The sequence below is a fragment of the Engystomops pustulosus genome, chromosome 10 (genome assembly GCF_040894005.1).
Source record: "Engystomops pustulosus chromosome 10, aEngPut4.maternal, whole genome shotgun sequence".
Classification (NCBI taxonomy): Eukaryota; Metazoa; Chordata; class Amphibia; order Anura; family Leptodactylidae; genus Engystomops; species Engystomops pustulosus.
Genome location: NC_092420.1, coordinates 97,473,087 through 97,493,246, shown reverse-complemented (window position 1 = coordinate 97,493,246; position 20,160 = coordinate 97,473,087). Strand labels below are relative to the sequence as shown.

General features: G+C 50.9%; 1 protein-coding gene across 2 annotated transcripts in view; it reads left to right on the top strand.

Moving 5' to 3' along the window:
* Positions 1-20,144, top strand: part of JAK1 (Janus kinase 1) — a 44,619-nt gene extending 24,475 nt beyond the window's left edge. For both annotated transcript variants that reach the window (XM_072127919.1, XM_072127920.1), the window contains 21 exons: positions 291-447; positions 525-688; positions 2,406-2,724; positions 3,807-3,986; positions 4,094-4,251; positions 4,611-4,734; positions 5,284-5,473; positions 5,741-5,847; positions 7,426-7,575; positions 8,036-8,123; positions 8,432-8,559; positions 10,114-10,249; positions 10,375-10,526; positions 10,654-10,804; positions 11,198-11,292; positions 11,382-11,574; positions 11,866-11,990; positions 12,971-13,143; positions 13,225-13,342; positions 13,426-13,536; positions 19,482-20,144. In XM_072127919.1, coding sequence (XP_071984020.1) covers positions 291-447; positions 525-688; positions 2,406-2,724; positions 3,807-3,986; positions 4,094-4,251; positions 4,611-4,734; positions 5,284-5,473; positions 5,741-5,847; positions 7,426-7,575; positions 8,036-8,123; positions 8,432-8,559; positions 10,114-10,249; positions 10,375-10,526; positions 10,654-10,804; positions 11,198-11,292; positions 11,382-11,574; positions 11,866-11,990; positions 12,971-13,143; positions 13,225-13,342; positions 13,426-13,536; positions 19,482-19,583 — 3,121 coding nt within the window. In that variant the 3' untranslated portion in view covers positions 19,584-20,144. The remainder of the gene's footprint in view (positions 1-290; positions 448-524; positions 689-2,405; positions 2,725-3,806; positions 3,987-4,093; positions 4,252-4,610; positions 4,735-5,283; positions 5,474-5,740; positions 5,848-7,425; positions 7,576-8,035; positions 8,124-8,431; positions 8,560-10,113; positions 10,250-10,374; positions 10,527-10,653; positions 10,805-11,197; positions 11,293-11,381; positions 11,575-11,865; positions 11,991-12,970; positions 13,144-13,224; positions 13,343-13,425; positions 13,537-19,481) is intronic.
* Positions 20,145-20,160: the final 16 nt, after the last annotated feature.

Here is a 20,160-nt window from a genome sequence, read left to right as displayed (position 1 = left end):
TGGCCTGGCTCCAGCTTTTTCATAGTAGAGGGGAAAAGCTTTGGACCAGTTCAGTGCAGAGGGCACAGAACACAGCAGTGTGAGGACACAATGCCAATCACGCCTCCAACTGTATTGCAGAGTAATCACTTAAAAGGTTAAGTGTCGGTGCCTGTATTATTCCTTGTTACACGGATAAGGGCTGTTTCCTTACACTGCAGCCTGTGTGGACACTCCCTTTAAGACGGCTTTTCCCATTACTCTTGACATTTCATGTAAAATTATTATTTTTTTTTCCTTTTCCTTTTTAGATTCATTTTTACGAATTGGCACGGTACAAACGAAAGCGAGCCGTCAGTCTGGAGATATTACCCCAAAAAGCAGCGGGACCACTATGACGGCAACAAGCAGGCGGCGGATGGGACCCCGATCCTGGACGCCAGCTCCTTGGATTACATCTTTGCACAGGTCGGTCCAGTTCATTGAGTCCTTAGTAACGTCTTCATGGTGTTTGCCGGGTGTCATCCTTCTGGTTCTGCCTCTAGGGTCAGTATGAGCTGGTGAAATGTCTGGCGCCTGTCCGAGACCCGAAAAGTGACCACGAGATGCATGAAATAGAGAATGAGTGTCTGGGGATGGCCGTGCTCGCCATCTCTCACTACGCCATCAAGAAGAACATGCAGCTGCCAGAACTTCCCAAAGACATAAGGTAAGTACCCATCAAACTACAGCATAGTCCAAGAGACGGGGTCTGCACATCCCTGCTCCCAGGGGAGGCCTCAGGTCTCAGGAGTGGCCCCCAAATCTATCATGTGCATATGACATATACTGTGGTGTGTGTATATACATGCTGCACAATACAAACCCATTGTACTCCTGGAGTTGTGCACAGGACAGACTTTATCCACATGGAAATTGCCAGGCGATGTGGATTGTACAAACTGCAGCAGCTCAGTTCTCTGCTGTGATGTTTTTGCACAATCCACAAGCAAATCTAAAGGAAATCTACCATCAAAACCAAGAATTAAAAACCAGGGACACGACTCTTAGATCCAGGCACCGGGACTGTGGGAATCTTCTAGTATTTGTTATCCATGGTCTCCTTCCTTCTAACATCAACTTTAAAAAGTATGTTATGCTTATGTTAAAGGAAATCTACCACCAGGATGGAGGATTGTAAACCAAGCACACTGACATACTGGGGTGTGCCCCCTCTGGCCGGATTCACTGTTCATTTTAGCTTCTAATATTTTTTAAAAAATATGCAAATGAGACTAAGGGGCTCCAGGCTCCATTGACATCTATTCAGCCTGGAGCCCTTGGGCTCATTTGCATAATTTGTAAAACCCCTTTTCCTTAAAACAAGAGCAGATCTTGCTAGACGGAGCACACACCAGTATGTAAGTGTACAGGCGGTCGCCTACTTAAGGACACCCGTACTTAAGGACAGACGACCCCTAGTTAAAGACAGACCCCTCTGCCCCCTGTGACCTCTGGTGACCTCTCTGGATGTTACTATAGTCCCAGACTGCAATGATCAGCTGTAAGGTGTCTGTAATGAAGCTTTATTGATAATCCTTGGTCCCATTACAGCAAAAAAAAATGTAAAACTCCAATTGTCACTGGGGCAAACATTTTGTTTTTATTTTGTCTGGATCTACAATTATAAAATATACAGTTTCGACTAAGAACAAACCTATGGATCCTATCTTGTATGTACCCTGTGTCCTTGGTTTACAATCCTTTATCCTAGTGCCATATGTCCTTTAACAGAGCCTCTTCATTTTGCAGCGTCATAGGCTGTTACACTGTCTCTACTTCCTCTGCACCCCCCCCCCCCCTTCTCTGCCTGCTGTGATCTCATACAGTGAGATGGGAGATGTGCTCCTTGCACAATTTAACATCCTGTAACACCAGCAGAGTCTATGTGGCTCATTAGCATAATTATAAAAGTTGATTTTAGAAGGAAGGAGGCCATTTTAAACACATATAAGTAGATTACCACTGTCACAATGCCTGTGCCTATTTGTTCTGAGATTTTGACACGTATGCTTGGCCAAACTGAGCATGCATGTGTGCATGAAGGGTTAAGCGGAATAGCTGATCATTGGTGACAGCTGTTACAGTATTATTAGGCAGCCAGTGGTATTGCAGGTTACATGGAAGCCACTTACCTTCCTGTCCAGGTGACCACTATAAGTCTTGGTGTCTACAAGTAATCACAGGATTCTCCAGAAGGGACCCCAGCCGCTAGTACAGGAGATGTGTAGGGTTGTAGTTGAGCTGCCGAGTACTGAGAAGGGTCTAGTGTAATAGAAATGACATGTAACAATGTATCATGAGGAATCTGTACAATAAGTTGCGGATGCATCAGTCATTGTATCTGCAGAAGGGTAATCCTGTTGTCTTTCCCAATTCCTCTGCAGTTACAAGCGATATATTCCAGAAACCTTAAACCGCACCATCAAACAGCGGAACATCCTCACTCGCCTCCGGATCAACAACGTCTTCAGGAACTTTCTCAAGGAATTTAACAACAAGACGATCTGTGACAGCAGCGTCTCGCCACACGATCTGAAGGTGAAGTACATGTCCACCCTGGAGACGCTGACCAAAAACTACGGCGCAGAGATCTTTGAGACCACGTCATTGAATATCACCTCCGAGAAACCCTACAAGAGCCACGAGCTGCACGAGGTCATGGTCACCGGGAACGATGGGATTCAATGGAGGCTGAAACCAGCGGTAAATAACGGGGCGAGCGGTTTGGTATCTCAGGTTGTTATTGCTCCAGCCAAGCACATGGGCACAGTATAGCATTTGTAACTTCAAATAAGTAGCCCCGATCACCGGTGTTGTCTGCTTAACCCCCAACCACATGTATTTTATTCAGTTGAAGAAAATCTACGATGAAAATCCATCATGATAAACCAGGGACACTTGGGATGCATTCACACGCACTGCTCTGCTTCATCCATACAGTTACACACGCACTGCTCTGCTTCATCCATACAGTTGCACACGCACTGCCCTGCTTCATCCATACAGTTGCACACGCACTGCCCTGCTTCATCCATACAGTTGCACACGCACTGCCCTGCTTCATCCATACAGTTGCACACGCACTGCTCTGCTTCATCCATACAGTTGCACACACAGCTCAGCTATACACACAACCCCCTCCCCACTTCCCTCCTTTCTCCATTCCCCTCTTCCCCTTCTTCTTCCCCTGTCCCAGTGCAGCATGTCCCCATTCTCGGCAGTATGTGCTCATGTAAGAAGCATGTGATCAGTCACATGATTCTGACATCACTGCAGGTCCTGTAGGACACCCGGGAGAGGGGAGAGCAGTGCAGAGGGTCTCCTCTCTGGGAGATTGGGTGCAGCTCTATATCAGGGCATCTCCATTACAGCGGTCAGGAGGGTCTGTCAGTGCATGATCTTCCTGACCTTCGGTCTATAAGACGCACTTTTTAGCAAGATTTTTTCTTGCTAAAAAGTGCATCTTATATTCCAAAAAATATGGTACGTCCCCCATAGACGCTGTGGCATCCGGGCTCGGTACAGTGATATAGCATACTATACGTATAGCATACGTCTGTGGACGTAGGAATGGCCGTGCAGCATTATTTTCTATGGAGAGGGGAAAATAATCATTATAAACCGGGGGACGGGGTAATGGTGGAGGCACCAGATCACGTGTAACAGTATATCTGACCACGCCGAGCCCAAGTATGTGTATATAGGAGTCTACATGTATGTCCACCATACAATGGCAGATGCACAACGTGATCTCCTCTGTCTCATATCACTCATTCCTCCTTCAGCCTGATCCCTATGAAAAAGAGAAGAAAACCAAGAAGAAGAAAAGCGACAATAAAAATAAGAGCGATTCCAGGGCAAACAGCAAGAACCAGTGGACCAGCTTCTCTTACTTCCCCGAAATCACACACATCGTGGTGAAGGAGGACACGGTCATCATAAATAACCAGGACAACAAGTGCATGGTGAGCGTCCGACGTCCCCTGCGCCTCCTCACCCCAGATGATCCCTATGTTTCTATGTAATCTTATGTATCGCTTGTATCGCTCTCTACATTCCATGTTACCTACAGGAGCTGAAAGTCTCTTCTCCGGAGGCGGCGCTCTCCTTAACCGCGCTGATTGACGGCTACTTCAGGCTCACGGCAGACGCTCACCACTATCTCTGCACGGACGTTGCGCCTCCTCTGATCGTGCACAACATAATGAACGGTTGTCACGGGCCGATATGGTAAGAGACTGGTTGTAAGAGTCCCATAACTAAGGAGCATTGGGGAGAACCTTGTAATGCACGGGAAGGGGAAGCGACTGCATGTTGTCTTAGTGTCCTAAAAAACAGCCAAATACACTATAAAGCCCCTTGTGCACAGCCGGAGGGAGGAAGAGGAACGCTCCTCACCCCTCCCCTCTCCATAGAAAGGTGAGTATGATCACGTGCCATAGACTTCTATAGGGTTGTGACATAGCCTCAAATTTTGTGGCCAGATCACGGCACCTATAACGCTCATGTGCATGAGGCCCAACGAGGCCGGTGTGTTACATGAGCCTTTGTATGCAGAACACCAATGACTTATGAGGTTTCTGTTGCAGCACGGAGTATGCCATAAATAAACTGCGACAAGAAGGGAACGAAGAGGGAATGTACGTCCTGCGATGGAGCTGCACGGAGTTCAATCACATCCTCATGACTGTGGCTTGCTCCAAAATGTCTCTGGTACGCTGCACATTAGGATTACTCGGGCCATTTACATTGCTGTATACTATGGGGCTATGTGTGTGTATATGTGTGTGTATGTGTGTGTGTATGTGTGTGTGTATGTGTGTGTGTATGTGTGTGTGTATGTGTGTGTGTATGTATGTGTGTGTGTATGTGTGTGTGTATGTGTGTGTGTGTGTGTGTGTGTGTATGTGTGTGTGTATGTGTGTGTGTATATGTGTGTGTATGTGTATGTGTGTGTGTATGTGTGTGTGTATGTGTGTGTGTATGTGTGTGTGTATGTGTGTGTGTATGTGTGTGTGTATGTGTGTGTGTATGTGTGTGTATGTGTGTGTGTATATGTGTGTGTGTATGTGTGTGTGTATGTGTATATGTGTGTGTATATGTGTGTGTATGTGTGTGTGTATATGTGTGTGTATGTGTGTGTGTATATGTGTGTGTATATGTGTGTATGTGTGTGTATATATGCGATCTGTATCTTTTATATCTTTGTAGTATAGAAAAATATTTAAACTTGATTGAATTTTTACTTTTTTTTTTTAATAGTATGAATCTAAAAGCCTAAAACAATACAAAAACTTTCAAATTGAAGTCCGAGACAAAGCGTATTGCCTGCTGGGCTCCGACCGCGTCTTCGACAACTTGAAGCAGCTGATGGAGCACTTAAAGGGACAGGTCCTCAGGACGGACGACGTCAGCTTCACTCTGAAAAGATGCTGCCCCCCCAAACCTCGGGGTAAGATGAAGGAATTGGCCCACAGATTATCAGATCAGTTTCCAGATACATTTTGTGTAGAGAATTCATTTAAGCAATTACAAAGCTCGTTAGACATTATCATACACCTTATCAGTTCCTTCCTAGTTAATAATAATGATGGCTGTGATCCGCACCGGATGCTTTCTCCTTCTGAGGCTGCTGCTGGGTTTCCTCCTGTGTTCTCTCTGTGTTCTGGAACATTAGGAGTTTGGTTTCTCTAATGTCTTCTTTGTTTTTCTTCTACAGAAATTTCTAACCTGCTGATAGCGACTAAGAAGGCGATGGACTGGCAGCCGGTGTATCACATCAGCCAGCTGAGCTTCCACAGGATCCTGAAGGATCAGATAGTACAGGTGAGTCCTCATCTAGGATAAAGGATCGGTTCTCTTAGACATTTAGGCCCCTTTCACACAGACATTCTGGCGACATAACTGGCAGCGAATTTGTGGCCAGATATACATGTCCCCATAGATGCCTATGGTGTCCGGCTGGGGTACAGTGAGCACAAGTGTGATAGAGCATGCGCTATCTTACCCTGTATGTACGGCCACACATGTGATAGAGCATGCGCTATCTTACCCTGTATGTACGGCCACACGTGTGATAGAGCATGCGCTATCTTACCCTGTATGTACGGCCACACGTGTGATAGAGCATGCGCTATCTTACCCTGTATGTACGGCCACACGTGTGATAGAGCATGCGCTATCTTACCCTGTATGTACGGCCACACGTGTGATAGAGCATGCGCTACCTTACCCTGTATGTACGGCCACACGTGTGATAGAGCATGCGCTACCTTACCCTGTATGTACGGCCGCACGTGTGATAGAGCATGCGCTATCTTACCCTGTATGTACGGCCGCACGTGTGATAGAGCATGCGCTATCTTGCCCTGTATGTACGGCCACACGTGTGATAGAGCATGCGCTACCTTACCCTGTATGTACGGCCACACATGTGATAGAGCATGCGCTATCTTACCCTGTATGTACGGCCGCACGTGTGATAGAGCATGCGCTATCTTGCCCTGTATGTACGGCCGGGCACCTTGCAGCGCTCATCCCTCCGCTGAACCTGCGCTATGCCTGGGTCCCGGCCCGGGTGTAGCGCACGTTCATGTGACAGTAGCTTTATACTGAAAGTGTCAGGACAGCGATATCCACCATCATATATTAACTTTGTTGTGTGTAATATAAGAAAATTACCAACTTTGCAATAGATAGTGATGAAAACATTCAGTTGCAGCTTTCTTAGGGGCAATGTAGTATAATACATGTATTAGCGGGAATATCCGTCTACAGCAAGAGCCAAATTCCTTATAATGGAAAATGTTACCTGACACGGGAGACATCTTTTAATTTTATTATTGTCTTTACTCTTTTTAAAGGGAACCTGTCAGCAGAAATGGATCCAATAAACCACAACCGGCATGTTGTATAGCAGCTTGATCCCTTCTATAACATTTATATTTTATAGCCCAGCGTTGGGCATCATCCAGTGAGATGGTTGTATATAATCAGGGAGATGGAGAGTTTAGCACTGAAGTCAAGCTCTCCCTGACTCCGAGAACCCCATAGGCTGTAATTGACCTGCCTGCATCCTGGGACAGGCAGTAACTAGCGCTCTGGACATCCGGTGCATGATGTCACATCAGAGGGGACGTTCTGAGATGGGGAGAGCTTGACTTCAGCGCTAAACTCTCCTCCATTGTGACTTTATACTGCTAATTTACTTGTAGCTTCACAGATGATTTTCTGGATGATGCATCACACTGGGCCATGACAGAAATGTGGTCTGGAAGCTGCTTGACAGCAGGGTTAGGGTTTATTATGTAAATTTCTCCTGCCGGGTTCCCTTTGTCATACAATAGTTGTGTAACTTTGCTGTGAATGTGTAGAGCGTTAGTCACACGTGGGTTGATATTGCAGCTGGAGCATCTGGGCCGAGGAACCAGGACACAGATCTATGCAGGAAAACTCAGCTACAACGAGGATAACGACAGGGAAACGAGCGGACCCGAAAAAGACACCAAGGTCATCCTGAAAGTGCTGGACCCCAGCCACAGGGACATCTCTCTGGTGTGTGGACATTTTACTTTATCTGTACACCCACAGCAGAAGCAAACACTTACTGGCTGCTGAGTCAGCATAAGCGAGTCCGAGCCCGGAACAAAATAATCGCACCCAGATAAGTCCAACTTATCCAAAGGTGGACATATCCATCTCGGCAACAGTCTCCCAGTGTAACCAGCGTCTTTGCTGGGAGTTGTGGTCCGACAACTGCTGAACAGATGCAGCTTATAGATCGCTGACATTTTCACTGTAATTACACATCCGGTTACTGGTACCAGCACCTCGCCCCAGTCTGGTCACTGGTTCAGTCCGTAGGATTAATGCTGAGCCTCACAGGGTGACTATGACCTCGGCTCTTGTGTTTCAGACGCCATTGCTGTGTATCGGGTGTAATATATATATATACATGTGCTACCGTCTGGATCCGTGTGACTTCTCTTCTTCTTATTTCTTCCTCCTGCCTCAGGCATTTTTTGAGACGGCGAGTCTGATGAGGCAAGTGTCCCACAAGCACATTGTCCTGCTCCACGGCGTATGTGTGCGAGACGTGGAAAGTAAGTCAGCAGCTCAATGAGGGGTTTATATAACTTGTTCACTATGTGATTACTACCATCAGGGGATGCTGGGGGTTGTAGTTTCACCGGTTGTGGATATGAGCTGTTCTGTGACCGCAGCCTCGCTGGCCTTTCCATTTGCTGGAAGTGAGTTTGAGGTTATTTGTGGGGCAGAGACTCTGGTAACGCAGAGTAGAGGGATAAGCGGAGTGTTTAGGGGAGTGCACGCTCATGTAGGAGGACAGGAATACGTGTGAGCGCAGGAATTATTCAGACTGTTATGTGCATATTTCTGTTTCCATTCCTAGATATCATGGTGGAAGAATTTGTAGATTTCGGGCCTCTGGACCTGTTCATGCATCGAAAGAGCGAACATCTCACAACTCCATGGAAATTCCAGGTGGCCAAACAGCTGGCGAGTGCCCTCAGCTACCTGGTGAGTGACGTGCTGCTGAGGATGTGCTGCAAACACCCTATAAGATGGAGACTTCTGCTCCCCTCGCTCTTAGGGGCTATTTACTTTATAGGGTCACTCGAGTTCACTGAAACTGCATTGTCCGTGTATAATGCTGCTTGTGGCAATTCATTAAGATCGTGCGCCTGATATCCTGCATGTGTCGCTTCCCCGCTCAGGTCTTTTGTGGTGCACCTGTAACATAAGGCGTGCATCACAATTTGCAACTTAAATACGGCGCTCGGTCCGAATCAGTCGGCCCCCTAATTTGTGCCACAAAAGGGTCACATGCACCACGATATCAGCTCAGACACTTATTAAATACCTGTGCAAATCTTTAGCCATGAAGAAGGCGCACGGTCTGACAAAAGTGCAGCGCGCGACCCTTAGTAAATGTGCCCCATAGTATTCATAGGATAGGATCAGTCCGACACCTGGACTACAAGCGAACATTGAAACCTACACAGTGGATGCAACTAGAAGCAGAAGGCAGTGTGTAGCGTGCAGTGTGTAGCGTGCAGTGTGTAGCGTGCAGTGTGTAGCGTGCAGTGTGTAGCGTGCAGTGTGTAGCGTGCAGTGTGTAGCGTGCAGTGTGTAGCGTGCAGTGTGTAGCGTGCAGTGTGTAGCGTGCAGTGTGTAGCGTGCAGTGTGTAGCGTGCAGCGTGTAGCGTGCAGCGTATAGCGTGCAGTGTATAGCGTGCAGTGTATAGCGCGAGGCGTCAGACCCCGCTGATCACATACCGATGGCCCATCATATGATAACACAGCAGGGGAGCAGAAGACCCTGCTAAAAAGTTGGAAGTTGTAGCTGTGTTAGATAATGGAAGGTCGCGGCTTCATGCATTGCTGCATTGAGATGCTTAATAGTCAGCGAGACGTTCTGTAATATGAGAGAGATCGATACCTCTATTAATTTCCACCGTGCGGAGCCGACATCTTATACCCGGCGCTTCCACGCTAAACGGCTCCATTAAATTACAGGACAAATGCAGTAACCTCAATTAGCGGCTCTTCATTACCGAGGCTCCGATCCCATTAATCATCATTACTCGCCTCCCCTCCTGACAGATGCACATGCAGCACATTACGTCTTGTGCTTTTCAGTCTGTGCAGATGGGTTACTACCAGGATGGAAAATCTGATTATAGAAGAAGCCACAAATCTAGGATCGTACTGAACAGGTTATATGTGTAGGGGATCCCACCATAAGCTGCTGTGCAGCCCCCCTGCTATGTGACAGACAGGTGGGGTCTCCTCTCGTCCTGTGATACGGCTGCCACATCCAATCATCTCTCTGTTCTAATCTGTAATAAGACATTATATATGACGTTGCTAAACAAAATCTATAGATCATTGCCCTATATGCCTGCGCCTGTGTGCGGCCAACACAAGTGTCCCTAGTGTCACTGACCTCTATGGTGGACTTACCTCTTCATACAATCTCCTCCTCAATCCTCACACCATATATATAATGCTGAATATACTCGTGAAATAGGATTATTCATCTGAATCAGAAAATGTTTCCATTTCTTGCAGGAAGATAAAGATTTGGTGCACGGAAACGTCTGCACGAAGAACATCCTTCTGGCCCGAGAAGGGATCGATAGTGAGTGCGGTCCATTCATAAAGCTGAGCGACCCCGGGATACCCATCACCGTGCTCACGCGACAAGGTAAGTCCCTCCAGTGCAGAGCATTTCACTGCTGGCGACTACGACTCCCAGCATGTGTTGTCAGGGGTTCTCAGAGCTGTGAGACGCAGAGGAGTGTCATGGCGGCTCCTCTCATTATGTTTCAGAGCGCGTGGAGCGGATCCCCTGGATTGCTCCAGAATGCGTTGATGATTCCAGAATATTGAGTGTTGCGGCTGACAAGTGGAGTTTTGGGACCACCCTGTGGGAAATCTGTTTCAATGGAGAAGTTCCGCTGAAAGATAAGACCCTGGCAGAGGTAGGTGGCCGTGCAGCAGAGGAGTGACAGCTGCTCCGGCAGATATAATCACTCTCTGTCCTGAATGTGGCTTTCTCGCAGCCATTTATGTAGTTTTGGGTTAAACATTTTGTCTCTATTATTTCAGAAAGAGAGATTCTATGAAGGCGGCTTCATGCTGACAAAACCCTTGTGTGTGGAGCTGGCGAACCTCATCATCAACTGCATGAACTATGACGCCAACAGAAGACCCTTCTTCCGAGCCATCATGAGGGAGATCAATAAGCTGGAGGAGCAGAGTGAGTGCCTGAGGGTCCTGTACACCCAGGATTTTGGCTCGCCCATTCTCCTGTGACTTGCACGCTGTCCCGGGTGCAGCTGGCAGCTGGCGACTTGCACGCTGTCCCGGGTGCAGCTGGCAGCTGGCGACTTGCACGCTGTCCCGGGTGCAGCTGGCAGCTGGCGACTTGCACGCTGTCCCGGGTGCAGCTGGCAGCTGGCGACTTGCACGCTGTCCCGGGTGCAGCTGGCAGGGGCTTCTTGTTTAGGATTAATGCATCACAAAACAGGCTGGGAGGAATGCTGGGAGGTCAGCTCTATAGTCAGCCGTGTTGTAAATGCAGCTCTGGAAGATGATCTGAGTCTGTAGATTGTAATTTGTGCTTTTTATATTTTTCTTTCTTTGCTCTTAGATCCCGACATTGTTTCAGAAACCTCTTATTCTACACAAGTTGATCCCAGTTTGTTTGAGAAGAGATTCCTGAAGCGAGTCCGGGACTTGGGGGAGGTGAGTGCGGCGGCCGCCATCTCTCCATCCACCATGTTTACCTGTCCCGTTATTCATGGGTTGATGACCTTTGCCCTCTTCCCTTGCAGGGTCACTTTGGGAAGGTGGAGTTGTGTAGATATGACCCAGAAGGTGATAACACCGGGGAGCTGGTGGCTGTGAAGTCCCTGAAGCCTGGAACTGGAGGAACCCACATCTCCGACCTCAACAAGGAGATCCAGATCCTGCGCAACCTCTACCACGACAACATCGTGAAGTACAAGGGGATCTGCGCCGAGGACGGTAAATGCGATGGTTATCTATCAGCGTCGCCTGCGCAGTCTATGAGACCACGAGTGTGTGCACATGCAGGTGGTAGCGCACATCCATTGCATGTAGGAGATCCGTGCCCTTCTGGCGGGTAACACAGGGCATAGTCGGTGTCTCTGAGCTTCACTCACCTGCTCCTGTACAGTCCGGTCATGAGAAGGATCCAGTTGTGCAGCAGTTTTCCCGACTCTGCTTTGCTGTTCCTGTATTTGCAGGTTCTTCCATCCATCATTCAGTTCTATAATTCTGCTCTTGTATTTGCAGGCGGCAGCGGCATTAAGCTAATCATGGAATATCTTCCCTCTGGAAGTCTGAAGGAATATCTGCCGAGGAACGTCAACAAGATCAACCTCAAGCAGCAGCTGCAGTACGCCATCCAGATCGCCAAGGTATCTGCATTGTCCCACAGCCCCGGGACTGATTAGTGCAAAGTTTATTTGTGTCCTTACTCTCTTAAAGGGAACCTATCAGCACAAATGTATCCAGTAAATGATTACCAGCTTGTTGTAAAGTAACTTAACACCTTATACATCATCCAGAAAGCAACCTTGAAGTAAGATGTAAATTGGTTTTATAAAGCAATGGAGCCACTGAAGTCAAGCTCTCCCTGTGCCTCATCAGCTGTGATTGACATTGTGCACCAGGGACCGGTAACTGTTCACAGAGCCATTGATCACAGCAGAGGGGGCACTCTGAGGTGAGGAGAGCTTGACTTCAGTGCTTAACTCTCCGCCTCTGTGACTTTATACAACTAATTTACACCTCACTTCAAAGCTGATTTTTTTTTTTTTTCATGGATGATGCCGCCGCATTGGGCTATAAAAGAAAGGTTAGCTGCTTTACAACGTACCTGCTGTCAGGTGCTCCCGTTATCTCCATAGACAATTCACTTTGAAAACTGCTCCCCTGAGTTTCTGCTGTCCCATACAAAGTTGGTGGGGTCCCAGTGATTAGAGCTGTACGGCCCAGCATGTTATACCCTATTCATGGGATAGAGGTGAGGTCAGGGGGTTTTACTAACGATTGCAGCTGCTGTGGGGCCCGCAGTGTTAGGGGGCCGCAGCACAGATCTGTGTTAGTGTTTAGATGTATTTATCAGTGGATAAATGCGTTAGCAGAAAATATACATATTTGTATACTATGTGGCCCTGCATCTCCTAGTTACACCCCTGGGTGCTGTGTAAACAGGGACAACCCCTTTAAATTTCTTGGGAATTTGGAAGTCCTGGAAATGGCATCATCCTCTCGATCCTCTTTAAAATACTTTTTGGGTTACAATAGTAAAAATTAAATATGTGGCAGCTGTCCCATAGCGATGTATGTATTATATCTCCTGCCCGTCTGACGTGGCGCTGTCACTCCCGCGCAGGGGATGGCGTATTTGGGCTCCTGTCAGTACGTCCATCGGGACTTGGCTGCGAGGAACGTTCTGGTGGAGAATGAGCACCGGGTAAAGATCGGAGATTTCGGATTAACCAAAGCAATAGAGACGGATAAGGAGTATTACACCGTGAAGGACGACCTGGACAGCCCCGTGTTCTGGTAATCCATGGGGTAGTTTATGGGTCAGTACCAGTCAGGCCCCTCATCTCCTGATCCTGATCCGAGCCCCTTGTGTTGCAGGTACGCCCCCGAGTGTTTGCTGCACTGCAAGTTCTACATCGCGTCTGACGTCTGGTCCTTCGGAGTGACTCTGTACGAAATACTCACCTACTGCAATTCCAAGTACAGTCCAATGACGGTAAGTACACACTGTCCCCGCAGATTCACTCACTAATCACTTAGACATTCACATCACAGAATCCTCGTGTCATTTCTCTGTAGATGTTTCTCAATATGATTGGACCAACCCAAGGCCAGATGACAGTCACGCGTCTCGTCAGGACATTGGAAGAAGGAAAGCGCTTGCCTCCTCCTGAAAACTGCCCGGATGAGGTAAGTGTGCGGTGCAGGAGGTGCATAGACGCTGGTACACGGAGTGTGCGGTGCAGGAGGTGCATAGACGCTGGTACACGGAGTGTGCGGTGCAGGAGGTGCATAGACGCTGGTACACGGAGGATGCAGTGTGCGGTGCAGGAGGTGTATAGACACTGGTACACGGAGGATGCAGTGTGCGGTGCAGGAGGTGTATAGACACTGGTACACGGAGGATGCAGTGTGCGGTGCAGGAGGTGTATAGACGCTGGTGCATGGAGTGTGCGGTGCAGGAGGTGCATAGACGCTGGTACACGGAGGATGCAGTGTGCGCTGCAGGAGGTGTATAGACGCTGGTACACGGAGGATGCAGTGTGCGGTGCAGGAGGTGTATAGACGCTGGTACACGGAGGATGCAGTGTGCGCTGCAGGAGGTGTATAGACGCTGGTGCATGGAGTGTGCGGTGCAGGAGGTGTATAGACGCTGGTACACGGAGTGTGCGGTGCAGGAGGTGCATAGACGCTGGTACACGGAGTGTGCGGTGCAGGAGGTGCATAGACGCTGGTACACGGAGGATGCAGTGTGCGGTGCAGGAGGTGTATAGACACTGGTACACGGAGGATGCAGTGTGCGGTGCAGGAGGTGTATAGACACTGGTACACGGAGGATGCAGTGTGCGGTGCAGGAGGTGTATAGACGCTGGTGCATGGAGTGTGCGGTGCAGGAGGTGCATAGACGCTGGTACACGGAGGATGCAGTGTGCGCTGCAGGAGGTGTATAGACGCTGGTACACGGAGGATGCAGTGTGCGGTGCAGGAGGTGTATAGACGCTGGTACACGGAGGATGCAGTGTGCGCTGCAGGAGGTGTATAGACGCTGGTGCATGGAGTGTGCGGTGCAGGAGGTGTATAGACGCTGGTACACGGAGGATGCAGTGTGCGCTGCAGGAGGTGTATAGACACTGGTACACGGAGGATGCAGTGTTCGCTGCGGGAGGTGTATAGACACTGGTACACGGAGGATGCAGTGTGCGGTGCAGGAGGTGTATAGACGCTGGTACACTGAGTGTGCGCTGCAGGAGGTGTAGAGACCTGGGGAAAGGAGTGTGCGCTGCAGGAGGTGTATAGACGCTGGTACACACAGGGTGCAGTGTGCGCTGCGGGAGGTGTATAGACGCTGGTACACGGAGTGTGCGCTGCAGGAGGTGTAGAGACCTGGGGAAAGGAGTGTGCGCTGCAGGAGGTGTATAGACACTGGTACACGGAGGATGCAGTGTGCGCTGCGGGAGGTGTATAGACGCTGGTACACGGAGTGTGCGCTGCAGGAGGTGTAGAGACGCTGGTACACGGAGTGTGCGGTGCAGGAGGTGCATAGACGCTGGTACACAGAGTGTGCGGTGCAGGAGGTGCATAGACGCTGGTACACGGAGTGTGCGGTGCAGGAGGTGTATAGACGCTGGTACACGGAGGATGCAGTGTGCGGTGCAGGAGGTGTATAGACGCTGGTGCATGGAGTGTGCGGTGCAGGAGGTGCATAGACGCTGGTACACGGAGTGTGCGGTGCAGGAGGTGTATAGACACTGGTACACGGAGGATGCAGTGTGCGCTGCAGGAGGTGTATAGACGCTGGTACACGGAGGATGCAGTGTGCGGTGCAGGAGGTGTATAGACGCTGGTACACGGAGGATGCAGTGTGCGCTGCAGGAGGTGTATAGACGCTGGTGCATGGAGTGTGCGGTGCAGGAGGTGTATAGACGCTGGTACACGGAGGATGCAGTGTGCGCTGCAGGAGGTGTATAGACGCTGGTACACGGAGGATGCAGTGTTCGCTGCGGGAGGTGTATAGACGCTGGTACACGGAGGATGCAGTGTGCGCTGCAGGAGGTGTATAGACACTGGTACACGGAGGATGCAGTGTTCGCTGCGGGAGGTGTATAGACACTGGTACACGGAGGATGCAGTGTGCGGTGCAGGAGGTGTATAGACGCTGGTACACGGAGGATGCAGTGTTCGCTGCGGGAGGTGTATAGACACTGGTACACGGAGGATGCAGTGTGCGGTGCAGGAGGTGTATAGACGCTGGTACACGGAGGATGCAGTGTGCGCTGCAGGAGGTGTATAGACACTGGTACACGGAGGATGCAGTGTTCGCTGCGGGAGGTGTATAGACACTGGTACACGGAGGATGCAGTGTGCGGTGCAGGAGGTGTATAGACACTGGTACACGGAGGATGCAGTGTTCGCTGCGGGAGGTGTATAGACACTGGTACACGGAGGATGCAGTGTGCGGTGCAGGAGGTGTATAGACGCTGGTACACGGAGGATGCAGTGTGCGCTGCAGGAGGTGTATAGACGCTGGTACACGGAGGATGCAGTGTGCGGTGCAGGAGGTGTATAGACGCTGGTACACGGAGGATGCAGTGTGCGCTGCAGGAGGTGTATAGACGCTGGTGCATGGAGTGTGCGGTGCAGGAGGTGTATAGACGCTGGTACACGGAGGATGCAGTGTGCGCTGCAGGAGGTGTATAGACGCTGGTACACGGAGTGTGCGCTGCAGGAGGTGTAGAGACGCTGGTACACAGAGTGTGCGGTGCAGGAGGTGCATAGACGCTGGTACACAGAGTGTGCGGTGCAGGAGGTGTATAGACGCTGGTACACGGAGGATGCAGTGTGCGGTGCAGGAGGTGTATAGACGCTGGTACACGGAGTGTGCGCTGCAGGAGGTGTAGAGACGCTGGTACACAGAGTGTGCGGTGCAGGAGGTGCATAGACGCTGGTACACAGAGTGTGCGGTGCAGGAGGTGTATAGACGCTGGTACACGGAGGATGCAGTGTGCGGTGCAGGAGGTGTATAGACGCTGGTGCATGGAGTGTGCGGTGCAGGAGGTGCATAGACGCTGGTACACGGAGTGTGCGGTGCAGGAGGTGTATAGACACTGGTACACGGAGGATGCAGTGTGCGCTGCAGGAGGTGTATAGACGCTGGTACACGGAGGATGCAGTGTGCGCTGCAGGAGGTGTATAGACGCTGGTACACGGAGGATGCAGTGTGCGCTGCAGGAGGTGTATAGACACTGGTACACGGAGGATGCAGTGTTCGCTGCGGGAGGTGTATAGACACTGGTACACGGAGGATGCAGTGTGCGGTGCAGGAGGTGTATAGACCTGGGGAAAGGAGTGTGCGCTGCAGGAGGTGTATAGACGCTGGTACACGGAGTGTGCGCTGCAGGAGGTGTAGAGACCTGGGGAAAGGAGTGTGCGCTGCAGGAGGTGTATAGACACTGGTACACGGAGGATGCAGTGTGCGCTGCGGGAGGTGTATAGACGCTGGTACACGGAGTGTGCGCTGCAGGAGGTGTAGAGACGCTGGTACACGGAGTGTGCGGTGCAGGAGGTGTAGAGACGCTGGTACACGGAGTGTGCGGTGCAGGAGGTGTAGAGACGCTGGTACACGGAGTGTGCGGTGCAGGAGGTGTATAGACGCTGGTACACGGAGGATGCAGTGTGCGCTGCAGGAGGTGTATAGACGCTGGTACACGGAGGATGCAGTGTTCGCTGCGGGAGGTGTATAGACGCTGGTACACGGAGGATGCAGTGTGCGCTGCAGGAGGTGTATAGACACTGGTACACGGAGGATGCAGTGTTCGCTGCGGGAGGTGTATAGACACTGGTACACGGAGGATGCAGTGTGCGGTGCAGGAGGTGTATAGACGCTGGTACACGGAGGATGCAGTGTTCGCTGCGGGAGGTGTATAGACACTGGTACACGGAGGATGCAGTGTGCGGTGCAGGAGGTGTATAGACGCTGGTACACGGAGGATGCAGTGTGCGCTGCAGGAGGTGTATAGACACTGGTACACGGAGGATGCAGTGTTCGCTGCGGGAGGTGTATAGACACTGGTACACGGAGGATGCAGTGTGCGGTGCAGGAGGTGTATAGACACTGGTACACGGAGGATGCAGTGTTCGCTGCGGGAGGTGTATAGACACTGGTACACGGAGGATGCAGTGTGCGGTGCAGGAGGTGTATAGACGCTGGTACACGGAGGATGCAGTGTGCGCTGCAGGAGGTGTATAGACGCTGGTACACGGAGGATGCAGTGTGCGGTGCAGGAGGTGTATAGACGCTGGTACACGGAGGATGCAGTGTGCGCTGCAGGAGGTGTATAGACGCTGGTGCATGGAGTGTGCGGTGCAGGAGGTGTATAGACGCTGGTACACGGAGGATGCAGTGTGCGCTGCAGGAGGTGTATAGACGCTGGTACACGGAGTGTGCGCTGCAGGAGGTGTAGAGACGCTGGTACACAGAGTGTGCGGTGCAGGAGGTGCATAGACGCTGGTACACAGAGTGTGCGGTGCAGGAGGTGTATAGACGCTGGTACACGGAGGATGCAGTGTGCGGTGCAGGAGGTGTATAGACGCTGGTACACGGAGTGTGCGCTGCAGGAGGTGTAGAGACGCTGGTACACAGAGTGTGCGGTGCAGGAGGTGCATAGACGCTGGTACACAGAGTGTGCGGTGCAGGAGGTGTATAGACGCTGGTACACGGAGGATGCAGTGTGCGGTGCAGGAGGTGTATAGACGCTGGTGCATGGAGTGTGCGGTGCAGGAGGTGCATAGACGCTGGTACACGGAGTGTGCGGTGCAGGAGGTGTATAGACACTGGTACACGGAGGATGCAGTGTGCGCTGCAGGAGGTGTATAGACGCTGGTACACGGAGGATGCAGTGTGCGCTGCAGGAGGTGTATAGACGCTGGTACACGGAGGATGCAGTGTGCGCTGCAGGAGGTGTATAGACACTGGTACACGGAGGATGCAGTGTTCGCTGCGGGAGGTGTATAGACACTGGTACACGGAGGATGCAGTGTGCGGTGCAGGAGGTGTATAGACCTGGGGAAAGGAGTGTGCGCTGCAGGAGGTGTATAGACGCTGGTACACGGAGTGTGCGCTGCAGGAGGTGTAGAGACCTGGGGAAAGGAGTGTGCGCTGCAGGAGGTGTATAGACACTGGTACACGGAGGATGCAGTGTGCGCTGCGGGAGGTGTATAGACGCTGGTACACGGAGTGTGCGCTGCAGGAGGTGTAGAGACGCTGGTACACGGAGTGTGCGGTGCAGGAGGTGTAGAGACGCTGGTACACGGAGTGTGCGGTGCAGGAGGTGTAGAGACGCTGGTACACGGAGTGTGCGGTGCAGGAGGTGCATAGACGCTGGTACACGGAGTGTTCGGTGCAGGAGGTGCATAGACGCTGGTACACGGAGTGTGCGCTGCAGGAGGTGTAGAGATGCCGGTACACGGAGTGTGCGGTGCAGGAGGTGTAGAGACGCTGGTACACGGAGTGTGCGGTGCAGGAGGTGCATAGACGCTGGTACACGGAGTGTTCGGTGCAGGAGGTGTAGAGACGCTGGTACACGGAGTGTGCGGTGCAGGAGGTGCATAGACGCTGGTACACGGAGTGTTCGGTGCAGGAGGTGCATAGACGCTGGTACACGGAGTGTTCGGTGCAGGAGGTGCATAGACGCTGGTACACGGAGTGTGCGGTGCAGGAGGTGTATAGACGCTGGTACACGGAGGATGCGTTGCAGGAGGTGTATGAGGGGGCGGTGACTGCCGAATGACGCATGACAGTCACCTATGGAGCGAGCGGGGTGGGCCATGGACGAGGCAGGACCTCGGACCGCCACTCCATGAATATGCCAGACCACTTTGATAGCGTACAGCGCAGCAGTGTTTTGTTTCCGATAACCCTAGCAGTGTAATAGTGCTGCGTCTGTTACTGGCGACAGGTCTTTGTAAGAATTCTACATGATATATCGGTGTAAGTTCTAGTGCAGCGCTACACAGGATTGTAACGTAGAGAAAGACATGTGACAACTTTATGTCCCTAGTGATGTACGAGACTCTGGTCTTCTCCTCCTTGTGCTGGAATATGACCACAATATTCACTCTTGGGTTTCTCTCTCCAGGTCTATCAGCTGATGCGCCGGTGCTGGGAGCAGAACCCAAGTAGCCGGGATTCCTTCCAGACCCTGATCCAAGGCCTCACAGACCTGACGAGTAAGATGTAATCAGCAGGAGGACACAAGGACTAGAACTGCTGCTCCCATGGATGCAAAACCTAATCCAGGACGTCCGCTGGAGTCTCCCAGTGACTACACCCAGAGCTCAGGACACAGGGGGTCCCTGCCCCGGCCGTGCACCCGGCATCACCCGAGTCCTTCCTCTGCCCATATGTACAGGACTTCTATCCGGATCAGGTCTCCATACATCATCTCTGTGAACCTTCTGCAGTCACCACTAGGGGGAGCCGATCACTTATGAACTTTAACAAGCAGGTGGCTCCCCCTAGAGGTGACTACGTGTTATCTCAGCCCCAATAATGGACAAGCATAAGGCGGCCACGGCAGATGCCTGTCCAGAGCCACGAGCTTTCCTCCCCTGATGTCTGTGTCCAGCAGGTGGCAGCACAGCCGGAGGTCACATGGGGACACTTTGCTGCATGTAAATTTTTAAGGACTTCAACCACAAGTGAAATATTAATGTTTTTTTTTTCTTACTTTTTTGGCGTTCCTATAATGTGAACCTACGCACTTTGTAACCATTTCTAAGAATAAATATTCTGTCAGACACCAGTCTGGTCCCGTG